Source organism: Garra rufa, chromosome 6 (assembly GCF_049309525.1).
Source record: "Garra rufa chromosome 6, GarRuf1.0, whole genome shotgun sequence".
Taxonomy (NCBI): Eukaryota; Metazoa; Chordata; class Actinopteri; order Cypriniformes; family Cyprinidae; genus Garra; species Garra rufa.
In genome coordinates this window covers 22,287,331-22,310,666 of record NC_133366.1, presented here as the reverse complement: position 1 = coordinate 22,310,666, position 23,336 = coordinate 22,287,331, and the positions used below count along the sequence as shown (strand labels likewise).

Sequence of the window (23,336 nt, the reverse complement as noted above, 5' to 3'; positions counted from 1 at the left end):
CCCAGTCATCCCTGAAGTGTCAAAATCACAAGGTCTTTGCATTTTCTCCGCGGTGTCAGGTAGACCAGACGCAATTTCAGGCGTCAGAGAGGCTCCCGCTGTTGTTGAGCCAGTTGTATTGATGAAATGCAGTCATAGCGAAGGCCAGGACTTCATCAATCATGCCAAATTATAGCCAAAACTCTGCCATTAGACCTGAGAAACATAACGTCACCACAGATAAACAACATTTTAACGACAAGCCTTTGATAAATCCATAGACAAAACCGAAAAAGTATGGGCCTGCTATAGGCCATATATTTGAAAAAAAAAAAAAAAAAAATTAACGCGTATTTTCATTGAATAAAACTTTTATTGTTTTCCCTTGTGCATGACATATCGAGGTCGGGCAAAGTAATAAAATGAATCATATAGTTCGTTTTATTATAAGACGTAAGGGGAAACTGGGGCCACTTGTCACACTTTTTACACCAGTCAATATTTGTCAGCGTAGGTTTATTTTTTAAAGATAATTTATGGGCGCATACCTAAAAGCTACAGAACAACTAGTGTACTTCTCTTAATCGTAATTGAATAAATGTGTAGCATAATTTCTTTTCAATTAAATATATAATTTTTTTTACATCCCAGCAATGAACTGTCTAATAATCACAGACTTTTTTTTTTTTGCTTCAAATTAACTTGAGAAACAATAATTCTCTTGTGACGTCTTCCGTAAATTATATGTATTACATTCAATGCGATAATTAGTTTTAATTTTAGTTTTGTATTTCCAGTAAATGTTGCTCTCTAATTTTCAAGAATAAAAGTAATCCTGTACCACAAAACCAGTTTTATAGCAGGGTATATTTGTAGCAATAGCCAAAAATACATTGTATGGGTCAAAATTATTATTTTTTTCTTTTATGCCAAAAATCATTAAGATATTAGAGATCATGTTCCATGAAAATATTTAGTAAATTTCCTACCGTAAATATATCAAAACGTATTTTTTTGATTAATACTATTTATTGCTAAGAACTTAATTTAGACAAATTTAAAGGCGATTTTCTCAATATTAAGTTTTTTTTTTCACCCTCAGATTCCGGATTTTCAAATAGTTGTATCTCGGCCAAATATTGTCCTATCCTAACAAACCATACATCATTGAAAAGCTTATTTATTCGGTATCTCAAATCTCAAGAATTGACCATTATGACTGGTTTTGTGGTCCATGGTCACAAATGGCATATTAGATTGTTAAATGAAGATAGGTTGCGTAATTTAAATGGCGATTTACGAAAAAAAAAAAAAACATTACTGGTGTAAGTTAGTTGTTTTTTGTTTTTCCTGTCAATTAAATTAAATGTCACTTACATGCGTTTTTATGCTAAAGATCAGTGGACACAATGCAAACAGTGATTTTCAAAGTTTTATTTTTTGATACAATCTATAAGTGCGTTAGTCCAGTGTTATCATCTATATTAAACAAACCTTTTCTGCAATTTAACTACAGGTAGGCAGATTTGTTCAAATAGAATTGCATTTGCTGGATAAATACCTACTTAATGCAGAGCATAGTAAAAAACAAAGAACCGAAAAAAGAAAAAAAAAAACAGGGAAGGCTGTAATCTGTTATTAAAATTACAGTTAATTCAGCACTGGATAAAAATGGTCAGAATTATGTAGTTGTTGGCATGACATTTCACAAATAAATGCTGCAGCAGTTTTCTGAGTAGTTTCTGAGAGTGCTTATAGCACTGTGCCATGGTTAAATATGCCAAAAAAAGTGCAAAAGGAGAAAATCCACTCTTTTAATTAAGGGAATAACCACAACTCTTAGTTAAAATACTCCAAAATAAAATTTAATGTTTATAAATCTCTGTACTTAAATATATACATTATGTGCAAATAAAATGTCCAACATTAAATTAAACTATGCAGCTTGTGTGAATAATAATTTTACGTATTATTGTGTATATATTTAGTATTTATTCCTCACTATTGGCACCCAATTGTAGTAAGTCTGAATAAAAGAAAAGAAAGAAAAATACCCAAATTTATATTATTCCAACTAAAATGTCCAATGAATTATTTGAGAAAAAGAAAGCATCTCTCGAACATACTCGGATGTTCAGATGAAACAGATTGGTTGTATGAAGTGTTTGTGTGTAGAAATATACCAAACCTATGAAAGATACGCAATAAAAATTCAGTGCATACAATGTCTCACAGGGTTTTACTCTTCGTTAAGAGGATGAGACAATGCACAAAGCCTCCTAAAACAAGAAAGTAAAAAATGCTTTTGTTCATAATCAATATTATAGGTGTGCTGTTGTAGTCTGTCAATTTTTGATATCACAGTGACTGTAGACTGAATGTCTTTGACTTGCCTGAATTTTTATAGATATGGCAAAAAATCTGACATTCATTCGATAAGCATGAGAGGTTTCCAAACTTGAATGAGAAAAAAAGACGTCTTTGTAAATATGACGTAAGCCCCATAAAGTCTACATTCAGCTTTAACTGACTTCATAGCTTATCTCGTATATCTTCACCTAGCTACATGGTTTTGCATGTTTAAGCGGTTTGTGGTAGATAAACCTTGTCGCTACCATTGCTAGCCTGCTAACAACTGACTCTTCACATTGTGGCTGTCCTCGACTCCTTTGCAATGCAATGCAGCACATCGTTTCAAGGGCTTCACTCACAAGACTTCAGTTTAAAACGACCTGCAGAGTTCTGACAGTGTTTCTTCCAGCTTCAAGCAGAATCCTTCCTAGTGCAGTCGCTAATGTTTTACGTGCCAGCAGTCTCTTTCTCTAACGTGTCAAGCGCTGTAGTGCCTAGGCCGCCACGTGGCCGATCAGATAGATGTTGTCATAGAGGTGCCCTACAAAGTCCTCGCTGATGTTCTGAGCAGCTCGCCGTGTGTTTCGGATAAACTCCCTCTTGGACATCTTGTTTTTTACGTGAGGGCTGGTCAGATCGATGGAGAGAAGGATGAGGGAGTAGCACAGCACATACACTGCATCTGCAAAACCAGAAAAGAGAGGTGTGTTGTTTATGACGTTTAGCCAAGCCAACGCTGTAACTCCTACCTAAAATAAAAATGTTTGCTTTATGCAGAAAACTCATTAATAGGGGCATATAGAGAATGATTCTTAAATGTTTTTATGGACAATTTATGAAGTGTCCATAGGTAGAAAACAGTTTCCTAAATGCATCCCACAAGCGCATCAACTTGATCTACAAAACAGCCATAAAGATTCCTTAAAATATTATTTTAACTTGACATACTAAAGTACAAAACATTCCAAAAACTACATAGACATACACAAAAAGAAACTTTTAAATGAAAATAAACTAAAAATGACAAAAACACAATGTGAAAACGGAAAACATAAAAATAAGAACTGATACAAAATATTACTAAAACTACAATTGTACCCAAAGATACTAAAATGACACTGATATTTATATATATATATATGTTTCTTATGCTCATCAAGGCTGCATTTATTTAATCAAAAATACAGAAAAAAAAAACTGTAATATTCTGAAATGTTATTACAATATAAAACAATGGCATTACTCCAGTCTTAAAGTGTCACATGATCCTTTAGAAATCATTCTAATATGCTGATTTATTATTAGAATTATCAATATTGGCAACAGTTGTGCTGCCAAATATTTTTTGGAACCCTTTTCAGGATTCTTTGATTAATAATAAGTAAAAAAGAACAGCATTTATTCGAAATATAAATCTTTTCTTCCCTAAAGTCTTTGCTATCACTTTTTATCAATTTAACAAACCTTGCAGAATAAAAGTATTAATTTCTTTTAAAAAAAGAGAATAATTTACTGACCTCAAACTTTTGAACAGTAGTGTATATTGTTAAAAAACATTTCTATTTTAAATAAATGCTAAAAAAATCCTAAAAAAAATAAATCAGCATATTAAAAATGATTTCTGAAGGATCGTGTGACACTAAATAGTAGAGTACTGATGCTGGAAATTCAGGTTTGATCAAAGGAATACATTTGATTTTAATGTATATTAAAATATAAATATTTTATTTTACATTGTAATAACATTTACAATTTACAATGTGTTTTTAAATAAACACATTTTTTAATTTCACCAGTATAATTATAAATGATCACAAAGCAAGCTCAAATGTGCACATATTATAATTGCCTATTTATCTTTACATTTTACCAAACAATGTTGGATTGTTTCATTTAGTGGTATATATGAGCCTAAAAAGGTATGCATAACATTTCCACACAGTGTTTGCCTTTATAAATCCAGTTTTGCTCCTCACTTTTGACGTAGATTGAAATCCATGGAATTTAGGAACAAATCTGATTATACATGTGACACTGCTCTGCATACTTCAAAGAATTTATCCAAAATATCTTCATGATCTTCATGCCTACACAATTCTGTTTAAATCCTTAATGTTATGATACAAATATAAAGATAAAAAAACCCTCTTGTGTTAAGATGCAAGAGCACATCTCGAATAGTGAGCTCTCTCTGCAATTTATAATAAATCTTCCTGCTTGTACAGTAGCACGCATGCACTACAAGTCACATGTTATTGCAGAAGGTAACTTTGATTGGTTGGACTCAGTGCAGGGTCCTCTTGTGCTCTTGTGCTAACACTTTAAGTCAGCAGGCTTAGCTCAGCTTTAGAAGCGAACGACAGTGTTAGTACAAGGATTTCTCACGTTGAACACGCAGCTCTGAAGCTGGTTGACAAATCAATACATTACAATACCAATCCTGCAATCTGTGTTTTGTATGTACCAACACTGGAACCAGTTTTTCAGCTATAATTTTTGCTTGAAGGCAAAAATCTCTGTGACCTGCTGATATACAAGTGCAAGTCTGGGATCTTTTATGACTAAACTTCACTTACCAGGACTTAAGCCCACTTCCCGTACCAGAGTAGGGTTGCAGGCACAGAAACGGTGAGAAAACTTAGTGATGAGGGTCTCCAGGTACTCGCCCCTCTCCTCCGGGGCATGAATGTGTCTGAAGAAGTCTCTCAGTGCATTAGGGAGGAACTGGTTACTAAAGTTATGCAGTGTGACAAGCTCATCCAAGACATCTCGCCTGCAAACACAGTAGTTTTAAAACACATTTTTAATTATCAGCAGCACAATACTGTTCAAAGCTAAACTAAATTAAGGTATTACCAGTTGTAGATTAGTATTTATTTGTGTGTTCATCATATTGACATACACAGAGACTGCACATCTTATACAATAATAAAAGACATAATATAGGATAAAAACAAACAAACCGTTCATCAAGATAAATCCGCAGCATCTTCCAATTCAGCATTCTGGTATAGAAGATAAACTTGGCAATTTCCTTCGGGTGGTCCACAAGAATACCTCTGGACATGAAGTAACTGATACCCTGAATGAAAAAAGCCACATAAAACAGGGTGTGGGGATTAGGGGGAAAAGAAAAGGAGGGGTCGCTTTTTTACCAGACAGCGTGGTTTAGTCCGGAGCAAGGCTATCGCATGTCCTTTAAGTGGACAGCTAAAGCTTTGCTAATCTAACCTAAGACACGAGCGAGGGGGAGTCAAGACATTCGAATGCATCTTTGAGCAGAAATGATGTTTTAAGAGCAGCTTGCATGAGAGAAAAGCCATCCATTTCGTTATAATCCGGGTTGTGGTCTAAAAGCTTATGTCATGCACCATTATTCATTCTAGGTGAGCTTGTAAAAATAATATATTTAGTCTGCAGTATGAGCATTTTGGGGTTATGTGGGAATTTACAGGGTGGAGGAGGAAACCGTCATATTAATCATTGCTAGCTGGTCAGCATTGTATTTCCAAAGCACACTGTGGCTATGATCGTTTCTCTGTCTCTTTGCCCATTTGAACATTAAATGGTTTGGCCTCTAATTAAGGAGATATTATTGTGGCAAGACAGAACAAAAGTTGGTCTTTTTTGTACCTCTTGCGGGTTGGCGTTGAAGGTTAGACTTCCTTCATCTAATTCCATGTAGAGTTTTCTATATGAAAATCCAGATGGAAGCCTTCGGTTGTATATGGAACAGTGACCCCAAGTGGACTTGCACAAGCTAGAGGGCAGACAAAGAAAAACAAGAAATTAAATAAGAGAAATGCTAACACATAGAACACTTTCTCTAGTAGTGAAAATGTAAAAAAAAAAATAGGGAATATTTTTTTTTAATAAAATGTATTTATTTATAATCTGAAAATCTAAAAGCGGAAATAATCAATGTAATTTAGTTTGCATAAAATCTATTGAAACAGTATACCGTACAAAGTATGGAATGATTTTTGTTTGCTCGTTTTTGTGGAAACTGTGATGCATTACTTTTCAAAAGTTTGCAGTAAGATAAGCAATAAAAAAAGAAAGAAATTAATGCTTTCATTATTTTTAAGTAAAAACATAGACACTTATAATGTTACTAAATATTCCTATTTTAAATACATGCTGTTGTTTCAAATTTTTTGTGCATCAAGTATCATGATTTCTACAAAAATTTTAAGCAGCAAAAACTGTTTTCAACATACACAGCTGTTCAAAAGATTTTTTTTAATGTTTGTTAAAGAAGTTTCTTATGCTTACCAACACTGTTGTGAAATATTATTAGGATGTAAAATAATGTGTTTCTATTTTAATATACATTAAAATCTAATTTATTCCTGTGATCAAAGCTGAATTTTTTTAGCATCATTACTCCAGTCTTCAATATCACATGATCCTTCAGAAATCATTCTAATATGGTGATTTATTATCAATGTTGAAAAAACAGTTGTGCTCCTTAATATTTAGTTGGAACCTGTGATACTTTTTTCAGGATTCTTTAATAAATAAAGTAAAAAAAAAAAACAGCGTTTATTCAAAACAGAAATCTTTTCTAACAACATAGACTACCGTTCAAAAGTTTGGGGTCAGAAAATTTTTATCCTTTCTTTTGTTTTTGAAAGAAATTAATACTTTTATTTACCAAGGATGTGTTAAATTAATAAAAAGTGATAGAAAAGACTTATATTGTTAGGAAAGTTTTCTATTTTGAACAAATGCTGTTCTTTTTAACTTTTTATTCATCAGAGAATCTTGAAAGAGGCATCACATGTTCCACAAAAAGTTTTGGCAGCACAACTGTTGCCAACGTAAATAATTCTAATAATAAATCAGAATATTAGAATGATTTCTGAAGGACCACGTGACACTTAAGAGTGGAGTAATGGCTGATGAAAATTAAGCTTTGCATCACAGAAATAAATTGTATTTTAAAGTATATTAATATAGAAACCATTATTGTATATTATAATACAATTTTTCAATATTACTATTTTTTTCTGTATTTTTGGTCAAATAATTGCAGCCTTGATAAGAGACTTTAAAAAAAAACACTTTTTTTCTTTTTGATCCCAAACTTCTGAACAGCAGTGTATAGTTTAAAAAAAAAATTGAATACTAATAACAATTGATAATTGCAGAGCATTATAATGATTTATGAAGGATCATGTAACACTGAAAATATTAATATTAAATAAAAATAATAATACAAATAAATATTTTAAAATGATTAAAATAGAAAAGTTATTTAAATTGCAAAAATATTTCACATTTATTACTGTTTTACTGTATTTTTTATTAAATAAATCCATTAAATGCACCCTTGGTGAGCATGAAAGACTTAAAAAAAATGTTTTTAATTATTCCACACTTTTGACAGGTAGTTAGTTTCCTTATGCAGCTCTCCCTCGATTATTACTGAAATAATATTTGAGAAAATACTTAGACTGGTGTTCATATGGAAGCGAAACACATCACTAACCCCTGCCACAGGTATTCATCATTTCCCAAGTCCTGCCACACACAGGAGGCCAGGCACAAGTCGGTAGCATTCAGGTAGGAAAGGATGGTAATGCTGAGTTCAGGCGGCAGCATCTCAAGATCGATGAAGCCCTGCTCATCTTTGCCTTTGCGGACGCGCAGCAGGTGGCTGATGTCGGCGCCGGGCACCTGGCACTGCGGTGTGCGGCGCTGCTGCATCGGCTCAGCCAGTGGGGGCCCCGCCCTTCGGCCCCGCTCTCTCTCCCGCTGGAGGAAGCACTGTTCACTGTACTGCTGCTGCAGCTGCTGGTTCCTCGCCACCCTCCACAAACCCTGACCCATCTGCAGATCTGAAAAAAGTTGCATTTGAGTGAAATTCAATTCAATATCTTTAGGGTCTTCAGCCCTCAATGCATTAAAATAGTATACTATAATACTAGTTTTCATAACTTGTGTACACTGTAAAAAGTTTTCACCAGATTCAACTTAAAAACCTAAGTTTAGCAGCTGCTAAACTCAAGTTTTTAAGTTAAATCAGCTTAAAACTACAAGTCGTTTGAACTTATTACAATCAAAATGAGTTGATTTAACTTGTGAGTTTAAATTACTTAAGTTGGTTTAACTTAACATTTTAAGGCAGCTGCTAAACTTAAGTTTTTAAGTTGAAACTGGTGAAAACTTGTTACAGTGTAGCAACTGTAGTGTGTATATTTAAAGGAGCATTTACGCACTTTTGTACTTTAAAGCAGCATGTATTTAATCAAAAATGCAGGAAAAACAGTAATATTGTGAAATATTCCAATTTAAAATAATTGTTTTAAATACATTTTAAATCTTCTGTGATCGAAAAGCTGAACTTTCAGCATCATTACTCCAGTCTTCAGTGTCACATGATCCTTCAGAAATCATTCTGTGACCCTGGACCACAAAAACAATCTTAAGTAGCACAGGAATATTTGTCGCAAAAGCCAAAAATACATTGTATGGGTCAAAATTATTTTTCTTTTAATGGTAAAGATCATGTTGCATGAAGATATTTAGTAAATTTCCTACTGTAAATATATCAAAACTGAATTTTTGATTAGTAACATGTATTGCTAAGAACTTCATTTGGACAACTTTAAAGGAGATTTTCTTAATATTTAGATTTTTTTGCACCCTCAGATTCCATATTTTCAACTAGTTGTATCTTGGCCAAATATTGTTCTATCATAACAAACCATACATCAATGAAAAGTTTATTTATTTAAAATTCAGATGCTGTATACATTTTATTTAAAAAAAAAAAAAAGACCCTTATGACTGGTTTTGTGGTCCAGAGGCACATATGCTGATTTGGTGTTCAATATTTATCAGTTACTAGAGCTTAATTATTAATAATGGTAATTATTATTAACAATGCTGAATGCTTTGCATGATGCAAAGTTCAAAAGAAGAGTATTTATTTGAAATAGAAATCTTTTGTAATACTATGAATGTGACTTTTAAACTGTAGACTATTAAAAAAAATGATATGGTGCATGTGTAACATACTTTTTTTGTTATTACTGAGAGTTCTGGACTTACAGCAAATCAGTTTCTGTTTTTGATTTCATATACATTAAGCAGAAGAAGCTGATGTAATCTCAGCCATCTGAGACATTTGATATGGACAAGCCATCCTGCTTTCATTTCTTGTTTTGCTGAGAGCATTTGTATATGATATCATCTCTTTCTGTATTTATTTATTTATTATTAAAGGAAAATTTGTGTGTAAAGCCTTTTATCTCTCTGCCTTTTGTTCCTATCAACTAAACCAGAGTAATCCAGAGTCCTCAAGCTCTCAGCACATTATTCTTGATTTAGATCATTTCAGTTAGGTCCCCGAGTCCTTACCTCATCAAAGCAAAACAGCCAATAGGAAACTGTTTTTAGTGCTAGTGTGCAGTAGTCAGCTGGGAAATAAAACCCCCGATGGCAGCTTTATCTCCACTGCAGTAGCACTAATCCTCTCTTGGAGATATGCATTAAGCCTTTTTATGTGGCCCTGTCTGACTCCCTTTAAGGGTCTTTCTCTCTAAAACATGTCTCTATCGCTGAGAAGCCTTGTTATTCTTGTCTTTAATGGCCTCTTGAATGCTCTCTGGTTGCTCTGCTTGTCGCCTAGTCTCTAACATGACAGTCTTTCTCATATCAACTTGACATATACCTGCTCGGGACTGACGTAATGCCACTGCACCTGCTCTTTGGCTTTCTGTAGGAGGAGCTTGGGAATTCTTAGACCTGCTTAAAACATGGACCGGAAATCTGAACAGGGTCAATGAACTCTTACAAGCAATTTCCATCTGCTTTGCCTACAGGCAGGAGCAGCTCTTAAATGTTTTTTTTGTTTTTGAAAAATTACACTTATTAAAGTTATTTTATGAACTTTTTTTGGATTAGCATAAGCTAACTCTTGTATGCCTGTTAAAACTGAAAGTACACAGGTCTGGCAACCCCATGTTACTCTTGACAACGAACTGTTTACTGTAAATTGTGACAATACAATGACAAGCTGGAAAGAACAGCTACAGCACAAAATCCTATTTACAGTGTCTTAAAAATACATTTTAGGTCAGTTGGTTACGCAAAAAGTACTTAGAACGTAATATAACCCTGACCTAAATGTTCTGCCTTTATTTGCATATCAGTAGCCTTTCAGATTTCAGCCTAACAAAGAAGAACTCTTCTGACACATTACATAAGTATAAAACAAATACATTTAAGCTCTGAGATGTTACATAATAAATAAATCTATGTTATTTAAGGTTTCACTCTACTTAACTTCTATGTTTAATGACTGACACACGAATCTACAGTTTATATTTTCTAAGCAATAGGTTTTCCATCATGTTTGGCTGAAGCACAAAGTCCCGCCTCGCTCTAAAACAATTGGTTGAAATGGCAATTTGACACACAAACGCGAACTCTGATTGGACGTTGCGCCAAGTGACGCATGGAACTCTTCTGTTTTTATTTTCGCAGCGTCAATCGCTCAAAGCAGCACCACCCACCTCTGTGTATATGAAATACTTCTACCGCCGCCGCGACGAAATGACTTGCTGATCTGCCACTGTCTCACGGATGAAATTATCGCAGTCCCTTAACAGGAGCCTAGGACAGCCATCTTGACAGCTCCAACGCTGCTGATCGAGGTGAGACAATCCTATGACACTATCATTCATGTGTTCACTCGCTCCTCCTGCCTATCTCTCCGCCTCCTCTACCACTCTGGCCTGACTGACGTTTCTTGTTATTGGTGGAAGTGACGCAAATCTCGCAGAGTAAATTAACCACAGGTACATACACTTGCACTTTCGATTAAAGAGTTTTTGTAATCGTTTTTGTCAAAATCGTATGGCTATTTAAAAGTAAAATAATAATCAAAATATAAATAGAAAATATAAAGTAAATAAACAAATGGAATGAAATAAGTAATTATTAAATTAATCAAATAAATAATAAATCATAATTTATATATACGTGAAGTAATTAAATAAAATCATCGTAAATAAATAATTTCATTCAATTGTATTACCAAATTTGTAAACATATGCTTTGCGTTTAACACAAAACCTTTTTACTGGAAAATATTTAGAAGAAGTGAATGTGTAGAAGTGAAATCCTGGGTTAAACCGTCGTGCGTAGAAACCTATCACAACAAAACCGAATATTTCAGCGGCAAAAACAAAAAGGAAGAATTAACAATAACTCTGGTTTACTGTAAAATTCAACCATCGGTAAGACACAGTTGTTATTGTATTACAAAAGCAAATTGAGTGCGAAATATAATCAAGTAAAACAAAAGATGTACTTGTTAAAACAACATGTCAATATTATTACATTGTATGGCCAATGAATAGTAAATTGACAGCGGTATGTGTTTAAACGTATTAATATAAGTGCAATTCCTGATTAAATCCATCCTAAAAACAACAGAGATGACCACTGGTGATCTGAAAGGATGTCTGAGAAAGCTGGAAGCGTCTCTCCGTTCTCTAAAGTATCCAAATGAAGTGGATTATCAAAGGTATGAAATGTGCTGAATGTTAAAAGAATAAATTACAATTCTCTCATTATTTAGTTAACTTTATGTTGCTTAAACCTAGAATAACTACGTTAACTTCTGTGGAACACAACTGGAGATAATGTATGGAGAAGCCAGGCTCTAATACATAAACACAAACCTAACATGCATATACACACAAAAGTGGATAGCACAATGCTTCGAAAATGTGAGCTTTTTTATAGAAAACCTAAGGTTATATACCTGGCTACGGTATATACAGTGAAACCAAAAATTATTCTGATATTAATATTTATATATAGTTCATTTGTGTAAGTGAGGATAGCAAAATGAAGTAAACTGTGACATATTATACCCACAAAACCTTTATACAGTGGACTACTAGTAAAATTTGGGATTAGATTATTCAGACACTTAGGTTTGACCATGTTTTGCTTAAGTGTTTTTTCTTTAATTGCTAATTTTTACACCACAGACTAAACAAAATTAGCCATTGCTGGGTAACAATCAGGATAAAACACTTACTAAAAAAAAAAAAAAATCAATGTTTTGTTAAAGGAGTAGTTCACTTTCAGAACAAAAATGTACAGATAATGTGCTCACCCCCTTGTCATCCAAGATGTTCATGTCTTTCTTTCATCAGTCGTAAAGAAATTATGTTTTTTGAGGAAAACATTTCAGGATTTCTCTCCCTATAATGGACTTCTATGGTGCCCCTGAGTTTGAACTTCCAAAATGCAGCTTCAAAGGGCTCTAAACGATCACAGCTGAGGAAAGAAGGGTTTTATCTAGCAAAACGAACGTTATTTTCTAAAAAAAAAAAATTAAAATTTATATACTTTTCAACCCCAAATGCTCGACTTATCTAGCTCTGTGTGTACTCAGTGTGGAGATTAAAAAGCATTTAAATTGTAAATGTTTTTAGAAACTTTTGCTAGATAAGACCTTTCTTCCTGGGCTGGGATCATTTAGAGCCCTTTGAAGCTGCATTTAAACTGCATTTTGGAAGTTCAGACTCGGGGGCACCATAGAAGTCCATTATATGGAGAGAAATCCTGAAATGTTTTCCTCAAAAAACATAATTTCTTTACGACTGAAGAAAGAAAGACATGAACATCTTGGATGACAAGGGGGTGAGTATATTATCTGTAAATTTTTGTTCTGAAAGTGAACTACTCCATTAACCTGCATATATATATATATATATATATATATATATATATATATATGTGTGTATATATATAAATAATAATCTCAGGGCCAGGGGTACTTTAAGTAAATATATTTGGTGAAAGGTTTGGCTGCCAAAAAAAGTTTGGGAGTGCCTGCATTAAATAATATATACTGTTAATTTGTGCATTTTATTGGTTTTGAAAGACAAAGACTTTAAAATGTTAAATAACCTGCTAAGAGATAATTCAAATAAAAATGAATGTGTTCATCAGTAGTTGAAACTTAAACCTAAAATGATTTCTTTAAATCCAGTGGGCAAATGTTGTGTAGCCACCTGACCAATGACTGATCTCTGTGTGAAAATAAATTTTGAATAGTTTATTGCTATTGTGTGAAAATGTAATCATGTACAAGCAACTGTAGTCTGATTATGTAATCCAGATTGCATGTAATCCGTTACTACCCTGCTCTGCTTAAAGATTGGCTGGTTGATCAGCTGTCAAAGAGACAGGTCTTCATTGTGGAAATGAAAGAAAACCTTTGATTTTGGTGTTTTTTTTTTTCTTACAGTAATGTCATGAAGGGGGTCACACAACATTGGTTTAGTGGAAAGAATCACTGTTTGGAGTCTGTGTCTCTGCACAGGAAACTTTTTTACTGTTTAAAGCAGATTTTTAGTCCCTATACATTCTTCCTTAAACCTCAAATTAAATAAATAAAGGCACCTCCTTTAGTGAATGTGACCACAAATCTTAAATTTTGAGAAGGTACAAATCTCCTTCATTTCCCAGGACTCAATATAGGCTTTATGAATCCATAACTCTTCTGAATGACTTTTTCATATGGAGTCAGCGGAGATGATATATGCGGGATGTAATTCATTAGATGCTGACGTCCCCAATTCCACCCCCATTTTTTTTTTGGCCTAGGTTTTAAACATCTTGACTCGTATAAACATCCAAAATGGGGTTTTGCCAGTGTTTCATGTCCCGTATTTTGTTTTGAAGTTTGGAAAGTTGAATACTTGTCCGGAGCCTCTCCAGTGCTGAGATATTTTGTAAACAGGCTTTACAAAAACCAGCTCCATTTCTCTACCAGGATCCCAAGCTGCACATCAGATGCTCAGTGAAGAGGTTTTGATGTGAGATGCATCAAACACAACATGCTTTTCAAAAAGACAGATCCATTTGGCTTGTATGTGCTGGAGACGGTCCAGAAAGATGACTTAATTTGTCTCCAGCACGACACTCAAAATAGCTTGCAGACAATTTAAGACTGTTATTTTGTGCTGCCATGTTAAAAATAAATACATTTTATATTTGATTTAAAACATTTATGTGCTGTTGATTTTGTGACAGTTTTTAATGAGTGGTTTGTCAGTAGTAGCAGTGCTTCATAATTTGATGTTGTGTTTTACTCTTCCAGATTGGCTGTGGGAGATCCATCAGCTTGTCTTCCTATTGTGAGCTTTGCCCTCACGTCCTTTTCCCCCTCACTCACAGAGCTCCTGGTTGATTCTGGCGTGGAACTAACCGGAATGAATGATTTACGATTTATTGAAAATGTTTACAAGGTGAATTGCATTAACTTTATTCTTATGTTGTGTACTATACATAATTTTTTTATGTAGTTGTATGCATATATTATACAGTAGCCTTTAACTAAACTGTGACTTAAATATCTGAACACAAGTTTTTAAAGAGGTGGTTCGCCCAACAATGAAAATTCATTGCAGGCTGGAATACACTACCCCAGGCTTCACAGACATGGCTTAAGCCTAGTCCTAGACTAAAATATAAGCCTGAGCTGTTTTAACAGAAAGAAACTTGCACTGACTGATCTTAAAATACATCAGTGCCTTTGTTTTGTCTCAAGATGCACATTTATAAAAATTACTTAAATGTCTTAATTGAACTATGGCCTAATCTTGGTTTAGGCTAAGCCTTGTCTATGAAACCGGGTCTACATGATTTTGAAAATCTGAATAGTTAGGCATTATACACTTATACACATGAAAACTGGGCATCATACACTAAAGACTGAGGATCATACATTACCAGACCTTAAAATCCTTCAGATCACAACAATCACACCCAGAAATTTCCGCCTTGTTGCTAGCAGACACATAACAAATTAAAACAATCTGTGTTGTTGATATCCTCCAACTGGATAAACTCATAAAAATCAGAGTCTGTGACCATCATACACTTATGATGAAAATTTCTATGAAAATTAACTGAAATCTGCAGACTGGCTCTGACTTAAATACTGTAAATCGGGGCAAAAGTCATGAAGTGTATTCCATCCTTTACTTGTTTACATTTACATTTATTCTTTTAGTAGACACTTTTATTCAAAGTGAAGTGATTCATCATAAAGAGGCAAATAAACACAGAAATTGCTCATAATACAAAGTTTCATGCATTGTTGTGATTAGTACAAGCTAGACAGGGGGAATTAAGGAAAGACAAAGCTGTTTTTTTTTATATTTTATTTTATGATGCACCGATGCAGTCATTCTTTTATGCCAACAATGATTAGGATATTAAGGTAAAGATCATGTTCCATGAAGATATTTTGTCAATCAAAACTTAATGTTTGATTAGTAATATGCATTGCTAAGAACTTCATTTGGACAACTTTAAAGGCAATTTTCTCAATATTTGGATTTGTTTGCAACCTCAGATTTTAGATTTTCAAATACACTCTTAAAAATAAAGGTGCTCTAAAAGATTCTTCACAGATGTCATAGAAGAACCATTTTTGGTTCCACAAAGAACCATTCAGTCAAAGGTTCTTTAAAGAACCATCTCTTTCTTACCTTTTTATAATCTGAAGAACCTTTTTTTGCCACAAAGAACCTTTTGTGAAACAGTAAGGTTCTTCAGAAGTTAAAGGTTCTCTATGGAACCGTTTAAACATAAAGTTCTTCTCATCGCATCGTGAAGCACCTTTATTTTTAAGAGTGTAGTTGAAATTCAAATTTATTCAGCTTAAAGATAAATCTCAATTAAAAAAAAAAAGACCCTTATGACTGGTTTTGTGGACCAGGGTTACATATTTTGAAGAATGCTTTTAACCAAATGGTTTTGCTGTCTATTGACCAAAAGAAACTCACTAAAACATCATTTTCATTTTTATTTGGGAACTATTCCTTTAAAATATATCAATCTCATTCATGGTTTAGGGTTTGAGTTAGTTATTGGATGATTTTATTTGAAATCAAGAACAGATCTTTATAAGCATGCATTTTTTGACATTGCAGCCTCTTTTAATTTGACTTTTATAAACTGTTTGCAATTTCTTTCAAGAGCTAGTGGTTTTAAAGACTTGGTTGTTTTAAAAGGATCAAAGAAGTTGCACGTTCTTTTTTCCTCAGTTATGGGGACAGAAAGTTAATTTTTAAGGTCAACCTCTATAGAGCTCAGAACTATGAATTAGTCATTGATAATGTTTTTCACTCTGCCTTTAATGAGGTGGATTTTTTTTTTAAAGCAATTTCACATGTAATGAAATTTACAAAGCCAGGCTTTGTGTTGCCTGTTCTAATAGCCTTATTTATTGGCACTGTCCCTGATCTGGGAGGGTTGAACCCCCACATCAGAAACACAGGTCTCTCTAGAGATTTGATTTGATTCAGAGCATCTGTAGCCCTATTCTCCAGCAAAGCATTCAGATGTTCAACTGGAATCTCTTCTCCACCAAATCTTGAGTAATTACAATTCTCTGTTCGTGTCTCTCTCCTGCAGTTAGAGAACAAAAAAGAAGGAGGCTGGCCTTCATGTTGGTCCAAGTCGTCTGATCTCAGATTAACTCAAAGCCGATTCTGTACGTTTAGCTGAGGGACTGAAGCGCTGCTCTGTCTTTCAGCACTTCCTCCTGTTCATTGACCTCTCATGCAGCTCTAAAAGAGATCTGGCCTTCATCCTAGGATAATGTGCTGCTCACATGAAATATTCTGGGGGGAATTAGTGGTCCCATCATATTACCTTGAGGACCTTGGCATTCAACAGGAAAGTGGTGTTTAGCAGTTTTGTCATATTTTTCCACTCGTCATTTTCCCTGTGCGCTACAGCTCACTGTTTACATCTGGCGTATCCCTGTGATTAGTCTTGGTGGTTCCTCCGGAGTCCCTCCTGAAGCAGAAATTCTACAAATCAAATTTTTGTTAGTGATTTTAATCCACTTAGGGGATCATTTCCTTCTAGTTCCTTTAATACATTAACCCTGCAAGTAGTAATATTTATTTTATCACTGCTTTTGTTCTATCTGCATTTTCATGGGAAACTCTCTTGAAATATAGGTCTTGAGGGATGTTTTCAGCTATAAGCCACTGTTGACCAAACAGCAGTTCCTTCAGTTTGGCTTTGCTGAGAGAAAAGCCATCATTCTCTGTGATATCATTGGCCTTGTTCTCAACAAACACAAAGAACTCACTAAAGTAAGCAAGGTATCTCAAAGATTTACCCAAATACAGTTTTTTTTATAAAGTATGGTAATTGATTCTACTAACCGTCATTCATTCCTTCATTCATTCATTTATGAATATATGTATGTAAATATTATTTATTTTACTTTCATCATCTATCATCATCTAAAAAAACACTGTTAAATGTAATCTTTTTTTCTTACTGTGCATAATGTTTTGTGCCTAAATTCACTTGTAGAATCTAAAATTATATTTATGATATATATTTTTTAATTTATTTAGACAAGTTTAAATTAATCAGATCTTTATTGTTTATTTGACATACTAATAGATAATTGTTTGTATGGTAATATAATTATCAGTTTATGAATTGATGTAAATTATTATATTATATTGTATTACAGCATGTCAGTAAGCCAAAGAGAAGGCCTCAGTTCAAGAGCTGCAGTAAAAATGAGATCCCCTCTGCTGAGAGTAACTCGTTTGGCTTAACAGCCCTGACAGTAAGTATTCATGTAAACTTTGTGTTTTGGAAAATAAACTTATTATTGTTATTGTTATTATTATAGCTGTTTCTGTCCCTCCTAGGTACCTCAGAAGCAGCCGCTAGTAGAAAGACATCTTGGCAGCAGCTCAGCACCAGCTCAGATCAGATGTTCCTCAGATGAGCAGCCACAGCAGGAAGAGGAAACAGAAAAGAGGGACAGTGAGCGCTTTGAGGACTCACCTCAACCTACGGATTCCATTGTGAGAATGCACATCATACATGTACACAGGGAGGTGTATGAGAATTAACTAGTTAAGTACACATTGTGCACCAAGTGGTCTGCTTTTATGGTTGAAAGTAGGGGTGTGCGATATGTATTGCCTACAATACTATTCTATTTGACAGTTTGACATAATAGAGTGTATTGCAAAAACCAAGCAAAAGGTGACATTTTGAATTCCCCCAAAATTCAAGATAAGGGTATGACTTTTTAAAAGTCTTTTATATTTATATCACCTGATATAGTAATTGTCACATGAAAATATCAGCGAATGTGTTCAATACACAAGAAATGTAGTATTAATTGACTTACTTTTTAAGCACAGCAGTTCTTGTTTTTGCTGTATTTTGACAAAAGTAGTTCCAAACAAAGCCACAGCAGAATGGCTTTGAATTTTTAATCAACACAGGATAGTTTTTCATTACTTTGCCGCCATCTGCTGGTAATTTTAGGTTTATGTTTGAAGTATATTTTTCATATGAATATCAGTATTCAATGTTTTGTTTTTAAAACATCAAAACATTATTTATCCATTTGTAACTGTAGAACAAATTCACAGCAGAATGGTTTTGCATTGCTGATCAACACAGGACAGTGTTTTGTTACTGAATCAAAAAGCCAAATAAATTCAATGATTTAGTTGAATGAATGATTCAATGACTCACTCATGCAGTGATTTGCCACCACCCACTGGCGATTTTAGTTTTTTTAAAGTATATTTTTCATATGAATATCAGTATTCAATATTGTTTTTTAAAACATCAAAACATTATTTATTTATGTTTTTGTAACTGTAAAGCAAAGCCACAGCAGAACTTTTTCTAATCTCTTATCAACACAGGACAGTGTTTCATTACTGAATCAATCAGCCAAATAAATTCAAAGATTTGGTTGAATGAATGATTCAATGACTCACTCAGCTATAAATTTAAGAATTTGACACCAAAGATGATGCATACATTTAATTAGTTTATTATAAAGGTAAAAATCAGTTTAAACCTATTGCAAAAGTTCATTTCTGTTACTCCCGCAAACTAACCACTGCACAGAGTTTGAAGAACATCAAAATCTTTTGTAGTCAGCTAGAAACAGCAGTCCTAAACCTGTCAAAGTACCAGGACAATAAATGACAAAATTCCAGAAAATATTGAGATACTAAATTTTTCATTATTGCACAACCATGCAGTGATTTGCTGCCAACTACTGGCGATTTTTGGTTTCTATTTGAAGTATATTTTTCATATGAATATTAGTATTCAAGGTTTTGTTTTTAAATTATTAAAACATTTATGCATTTGTAACTGTAGAACAAAGCCACAGCAGAATGGTTTAGCTTCGCTGATCAACACAGGACAGTGTTTCGTTACTGAATCAATCAGCTGAATCATTTCAACTAATCAGTTGAATAAATGACTCACTCATGCAGTGATTTGCTGCCACCTACTGGCGATTTTAGGTTCATATTTGAAGTGTATGTTTCATACGAATATTAGTATTCAACGTTTTGTTTTTAAAATATCAAAACAATATTTATGCGTTTGTAACTAGAACAAAGCCACAGCAGAAGGGTTTTGCATCTCTGATCAACACAGGACAGTGTTTTGTTATGTTGAATGAATGACTCAATGACTCACTCATGCAGTGATTTGCTGTCACCTACTGGTGATTTGTACCCCCAAATCATTTCAAATATCTGTGTTCAACATTTTGTTTTTAAAACATAAAAAAACGTTATTTATGCATTTGTAACTGTTGATTAAATTTAAGAATTTGACACCAAAGATGATGCATACAATTAATTAGTTAATTATAAAGGTAAAAATCAGTTTAAACCTATTGCAAAAGTTAATTTCTGTTTCTCCTGCAAACTAACCACTGCACAGAGTTTGAAGAACATCAAAATCTTTTGTAGTCAGCTAGAAACAGCAGTCCTAAACCTGTCAAAGTACCAGGACAATAAATGACAAAATTCCAGAAAATATTGAGATACTAAATTTTTCATTATTGCACAACCCTAGTTGAAAGAAACTGTGAAGCTTTACAAGAAACTTGGTTGCATATCATAAACAGAAGCAGCATTAAATTTTCTCCCCAGCCGACCTTGTTGTTAATAGAAAGGCTTTAGTTTTAGATCATTTTTTGGGTTGTTAGTGTTCGATCCTAAAACCATTATTGGTGACGTAATGTTTGTGATTAAAACAAACGTGTTAGAGAACTCAGCTACACAATTACTCAACATGCCAATTCCTACTACACACAATCTTCTGCAGAGTTCTGAACTTGTTCAATCCAATCTAATGCACGTGCTGTCTCTTTAGGAGCATGTTTTAGAGAGCCGGCTGAGGGGTGTAGAAGTACGTCTTCTGGAAAGTGTTGGCAGACTGGAGCAGCGATTGGCCCTTATGGAACACAGGATACATGCTCTGGAGAAAAGCTTGGCTGGCAAGATTATCATCGAGAGCAACCAGTGGGAAAACTTGGAGAGTCGCGTGCTGCTGCTGGAGACCAGGCTGACACTGACCTCAGCACAGGTACAGGAGTTTTAACATCTGTTTGGAGGTTTGGAACTGTAAAATTGAATTTATATCGCAATTGTGGTATAATGCTGCTTTCTCCCAAAACTCACTTTGATGATCAAGCTTGCGCTGCGTGATGAAAAGCAGTGACATTCTCCAGTGCAAATACACATGCCCTAGCGAAGCTCTCACATGTGTTAGTTTAAAAAATGGGAAATTAATTTGGAAAATACAGTATTTTAGGAAGACTGCAAGCCACTTTAAAGGTCAAATTCCAGTATACAGCAAATTATGCGTTCAGGAAAAAGAATTTTTGAGTAAATTAACGGCCTAACAGTTTATGAGGGTGTTATTTTAGGATTTGTTTTAAAATGACAAGCTGACATTGCAGAAGTAATGAATATGAGATGAGTTAATGTATTTTATAGTGCTTACAAAATCGTTTTCTCTACTTCTATAGGGTCTAATTTCAGGAGAGGGTGTCCTCAGCACAGACAATGGTAGAGTCAAAGAGGACAAAGGTACTTAGAATCATTTTATCTTTAAAATTTCAAGAATTTAAAGCAACTACATTACATAAACCTAAAAATGTTTGAGATTTCTATTTGTATCTTTGCTGAAGTATCTGCAAGTGGCTTTTCTACTGTGATTCTACCACCGTCTGACATCAGTGATAATGGACACACTCCAGCCAGTTCTCCTCCGAGAGCTCCCCAGGTGACTATCCATCCACTCACCAAGTGAAGTTCAAGAGAAGTTTGGTTAATAACTGCTATATATTTTTTTTCTTTCTGTTTCTTAGAATTTTAAAGAAAGGCTGGACAGAATAGTTTACATGTAAGTGTTCTTTATATATAAATATAAGTTATTTACACTACCAGTCAAACCTTTTTGAACAGTAAGCTTTTTAATGTTTTTTAAAGTCACCAAGCCTGCATTTATTTGATCCAAAATACAGCAAAATCAGTAATATAGTGAATATTTTACTTTCTATTTGAATATGTTTTCAAATGTAATTTATTCCTGTGATCAAAGCTACATTTTCAGCATCATTAGTGTCACATGATCCTTCAGAAATCATGCTGATTTGCTGTTCAAGAAACATTTATTATCAATATTACCAATATTTAAAACAGTACATTTTTTCAGAATTCTTTGTTAAATAGAAAGTTCCAAAGATCAGCATTTATCTGAAATAAAAAGCTTTTGTAACATTATATGCTATACCATTCAAAAGCTTGGAGTCGGTTTTATTTATTTATTTAATTGGGAAAGAAATGATAGAAATGAATACTTTTATTTAGCAAGGATGCTTTAAATTGTTTAAATATGATGATAAAGACATTTATACTGTGTTAAAAGATTTCTGTTTCACATAAATGCTGTTCTGAGCTGAAACCTGAAAAGAATCTACTCAGCTGTTCTCAACATAATACTACTACTACTAATAAATATGTATTTTTTTTGAGCAGCAAATCAGAATATTAGATGATTTTTGAAGGATCATGTGACTGGAGTAATCATGCTAAAAAAAATCAGTTTTGAAATCACAAGAATAAATTACAATTTAAGATATATTTAAATAGAAAAACGTTATTTTAAACTTGTACTGTTTTTCTGCACTTTGGATCAAATAAATGCAGGCTTGGTGAGCAGAAGAAACTTCCTTAAAAAGTATTAAAATCTTACTGTTTAAAAACTTTTGACTGGTAGTGTATATATGTGATTTGTGTGATAAAGACAAATTGATACTTAGACAAAGGACTTCACATCAATACATTTTTGTTTGTTTTTTTTCTGTCCCATTTCAGGATGAAGGATACATCTAACATTCTACAAAACATAGAGCCGACAATGTAAATTTGATCACAGTCCAGAAAAACTTATTTTAAAGGAATAAAAGTTCTGTCATTATTTAGTAACCCTCATATTATTACAAATACTAGGCCTTCCACCTGATTCTGCCGTTGCATTAACATCATAGTAAGTGTCTTGTCCTCTAGATGTCACTGCTACCCAAGCAAACCCTAATGGTAAATTAGTTCATGGCCCCCTCTGAAGTTTGTTTTCTGTATTACACTCTGTCCTGAAACCAACATCAGTCATTGTGCATTAAAAATAATGGCATTTATTTGTTATTGTACTATTCTTTCTTTAGCACATGCTCCAAAATAGAGAAATAAACTAGTTAACCACTATTTAGGGACCATGCTGGGTTTAGTTAGATGTATGTCATTTTTCCACAATGTATATAAACATTGTGGCTCTGTGGTGCTATTAAAACAGCACTTTGTTTGTTTGAGCATCCTGAATAGTTTACCGCATAGACTCAGCCAATGGCATGAGTTCTGGATGTGACTCTGTGCTCGGGGGAGTGTTTGTGAAACTTGTTTAATGATTATTTTCTGTTTGGTGATGTTAGTAGCACAGAAATATTGAAAGGAGAAACCTTCTCCTGTACTGATCCAGGGCCAGTTCTTCCCCATTTTCTTTTTACCTGGAGTTAATGTTGTACTTTAGGCAACAATGATCAGAGCAAGGGATCAAATAGCAAATTTCTGACTTATAGGTTGCTGTTAGCA

The 23,336-nt window shown here is 33.8% G+C and overlaps 2 protein-coding genes across 4 annotated transcripts; one reads left to right on the top strand and one right to left on the bottom strand.

Moving 5' to 3' along the window:
- Positions 1-1,410: 1,410 nt before the first annotated feature.
- fbxo8 (F-box protein 8) lies at positions 1,411-11,060 on the bottom strand. Its single transcript, XM_073842352.1, has 6 exons — positions 10,857-11,060; positions 7,826-8,174; positions 5,965-6,091; positions 5,295-5,413; positions 4,908-5,104; positions 1,411-3,013 (listed from the first exon to the last, which is right to left on the bottom strand). Exons 2-6 carry the CDS (start codon positions 8,164-8,166, stop codon positions 2,826-2,828), a joined length of 972 nt encoding a protein of 323 aa, XP_073698453.1. The 5' UTR covers positions 8,167-8,174; positions 10,857-11,060; the 3' UTR covers positions 1,411-2,825.
- cep44 (centrosomal protein 44) lies at positions 10,867-22,868 on the top strand. Of its 3 annotated transcripts, none has more exons than XM_073842350.1 (11): positions 11,488-11,582; positions 11,782-11,872; positions 14,468-14,615; positions 17,346-17,483; positions 17,876-17,974; positions 18,060-18,218; positions 20,557-20,769; positions 21,215-21,275; positions 21,377-21,471; positions 21,557-21,591; positions 22,566-22,868. In XM_073842350.1, the coding sequence occupies exons 2-11, from the start codon at positions 11,784-11,786 to the stop codon at positions 22,612-22,614; spliced, it is 1,086 nt and encodes a 361-aa protein (XP_073698451.1). In that variant the 5' UTR covers positions 11,488-11,582; positions 11,782-11,783; the 3' UTR covers positions 22,615-22,868. The 3 variants fall into 3 exon arrangements, with proteins under 3 accessions (XP_073698452.1, XP_073698451.1, XP_073698450.1); XM_073842349.1 differs by having other exon boundaries at positions 17,346-17,492; XM_073842351.1 differs by lacking the exons at positions 11,488-11,582; positions 11,782-11,872 and adding an exon at positions 10,867-10,997 and having other exon boundaries at positions 17,346-17,492.
- The last annotated feature ends 468 nt before the right edge of the window (positions 22,869-23,336 follow it).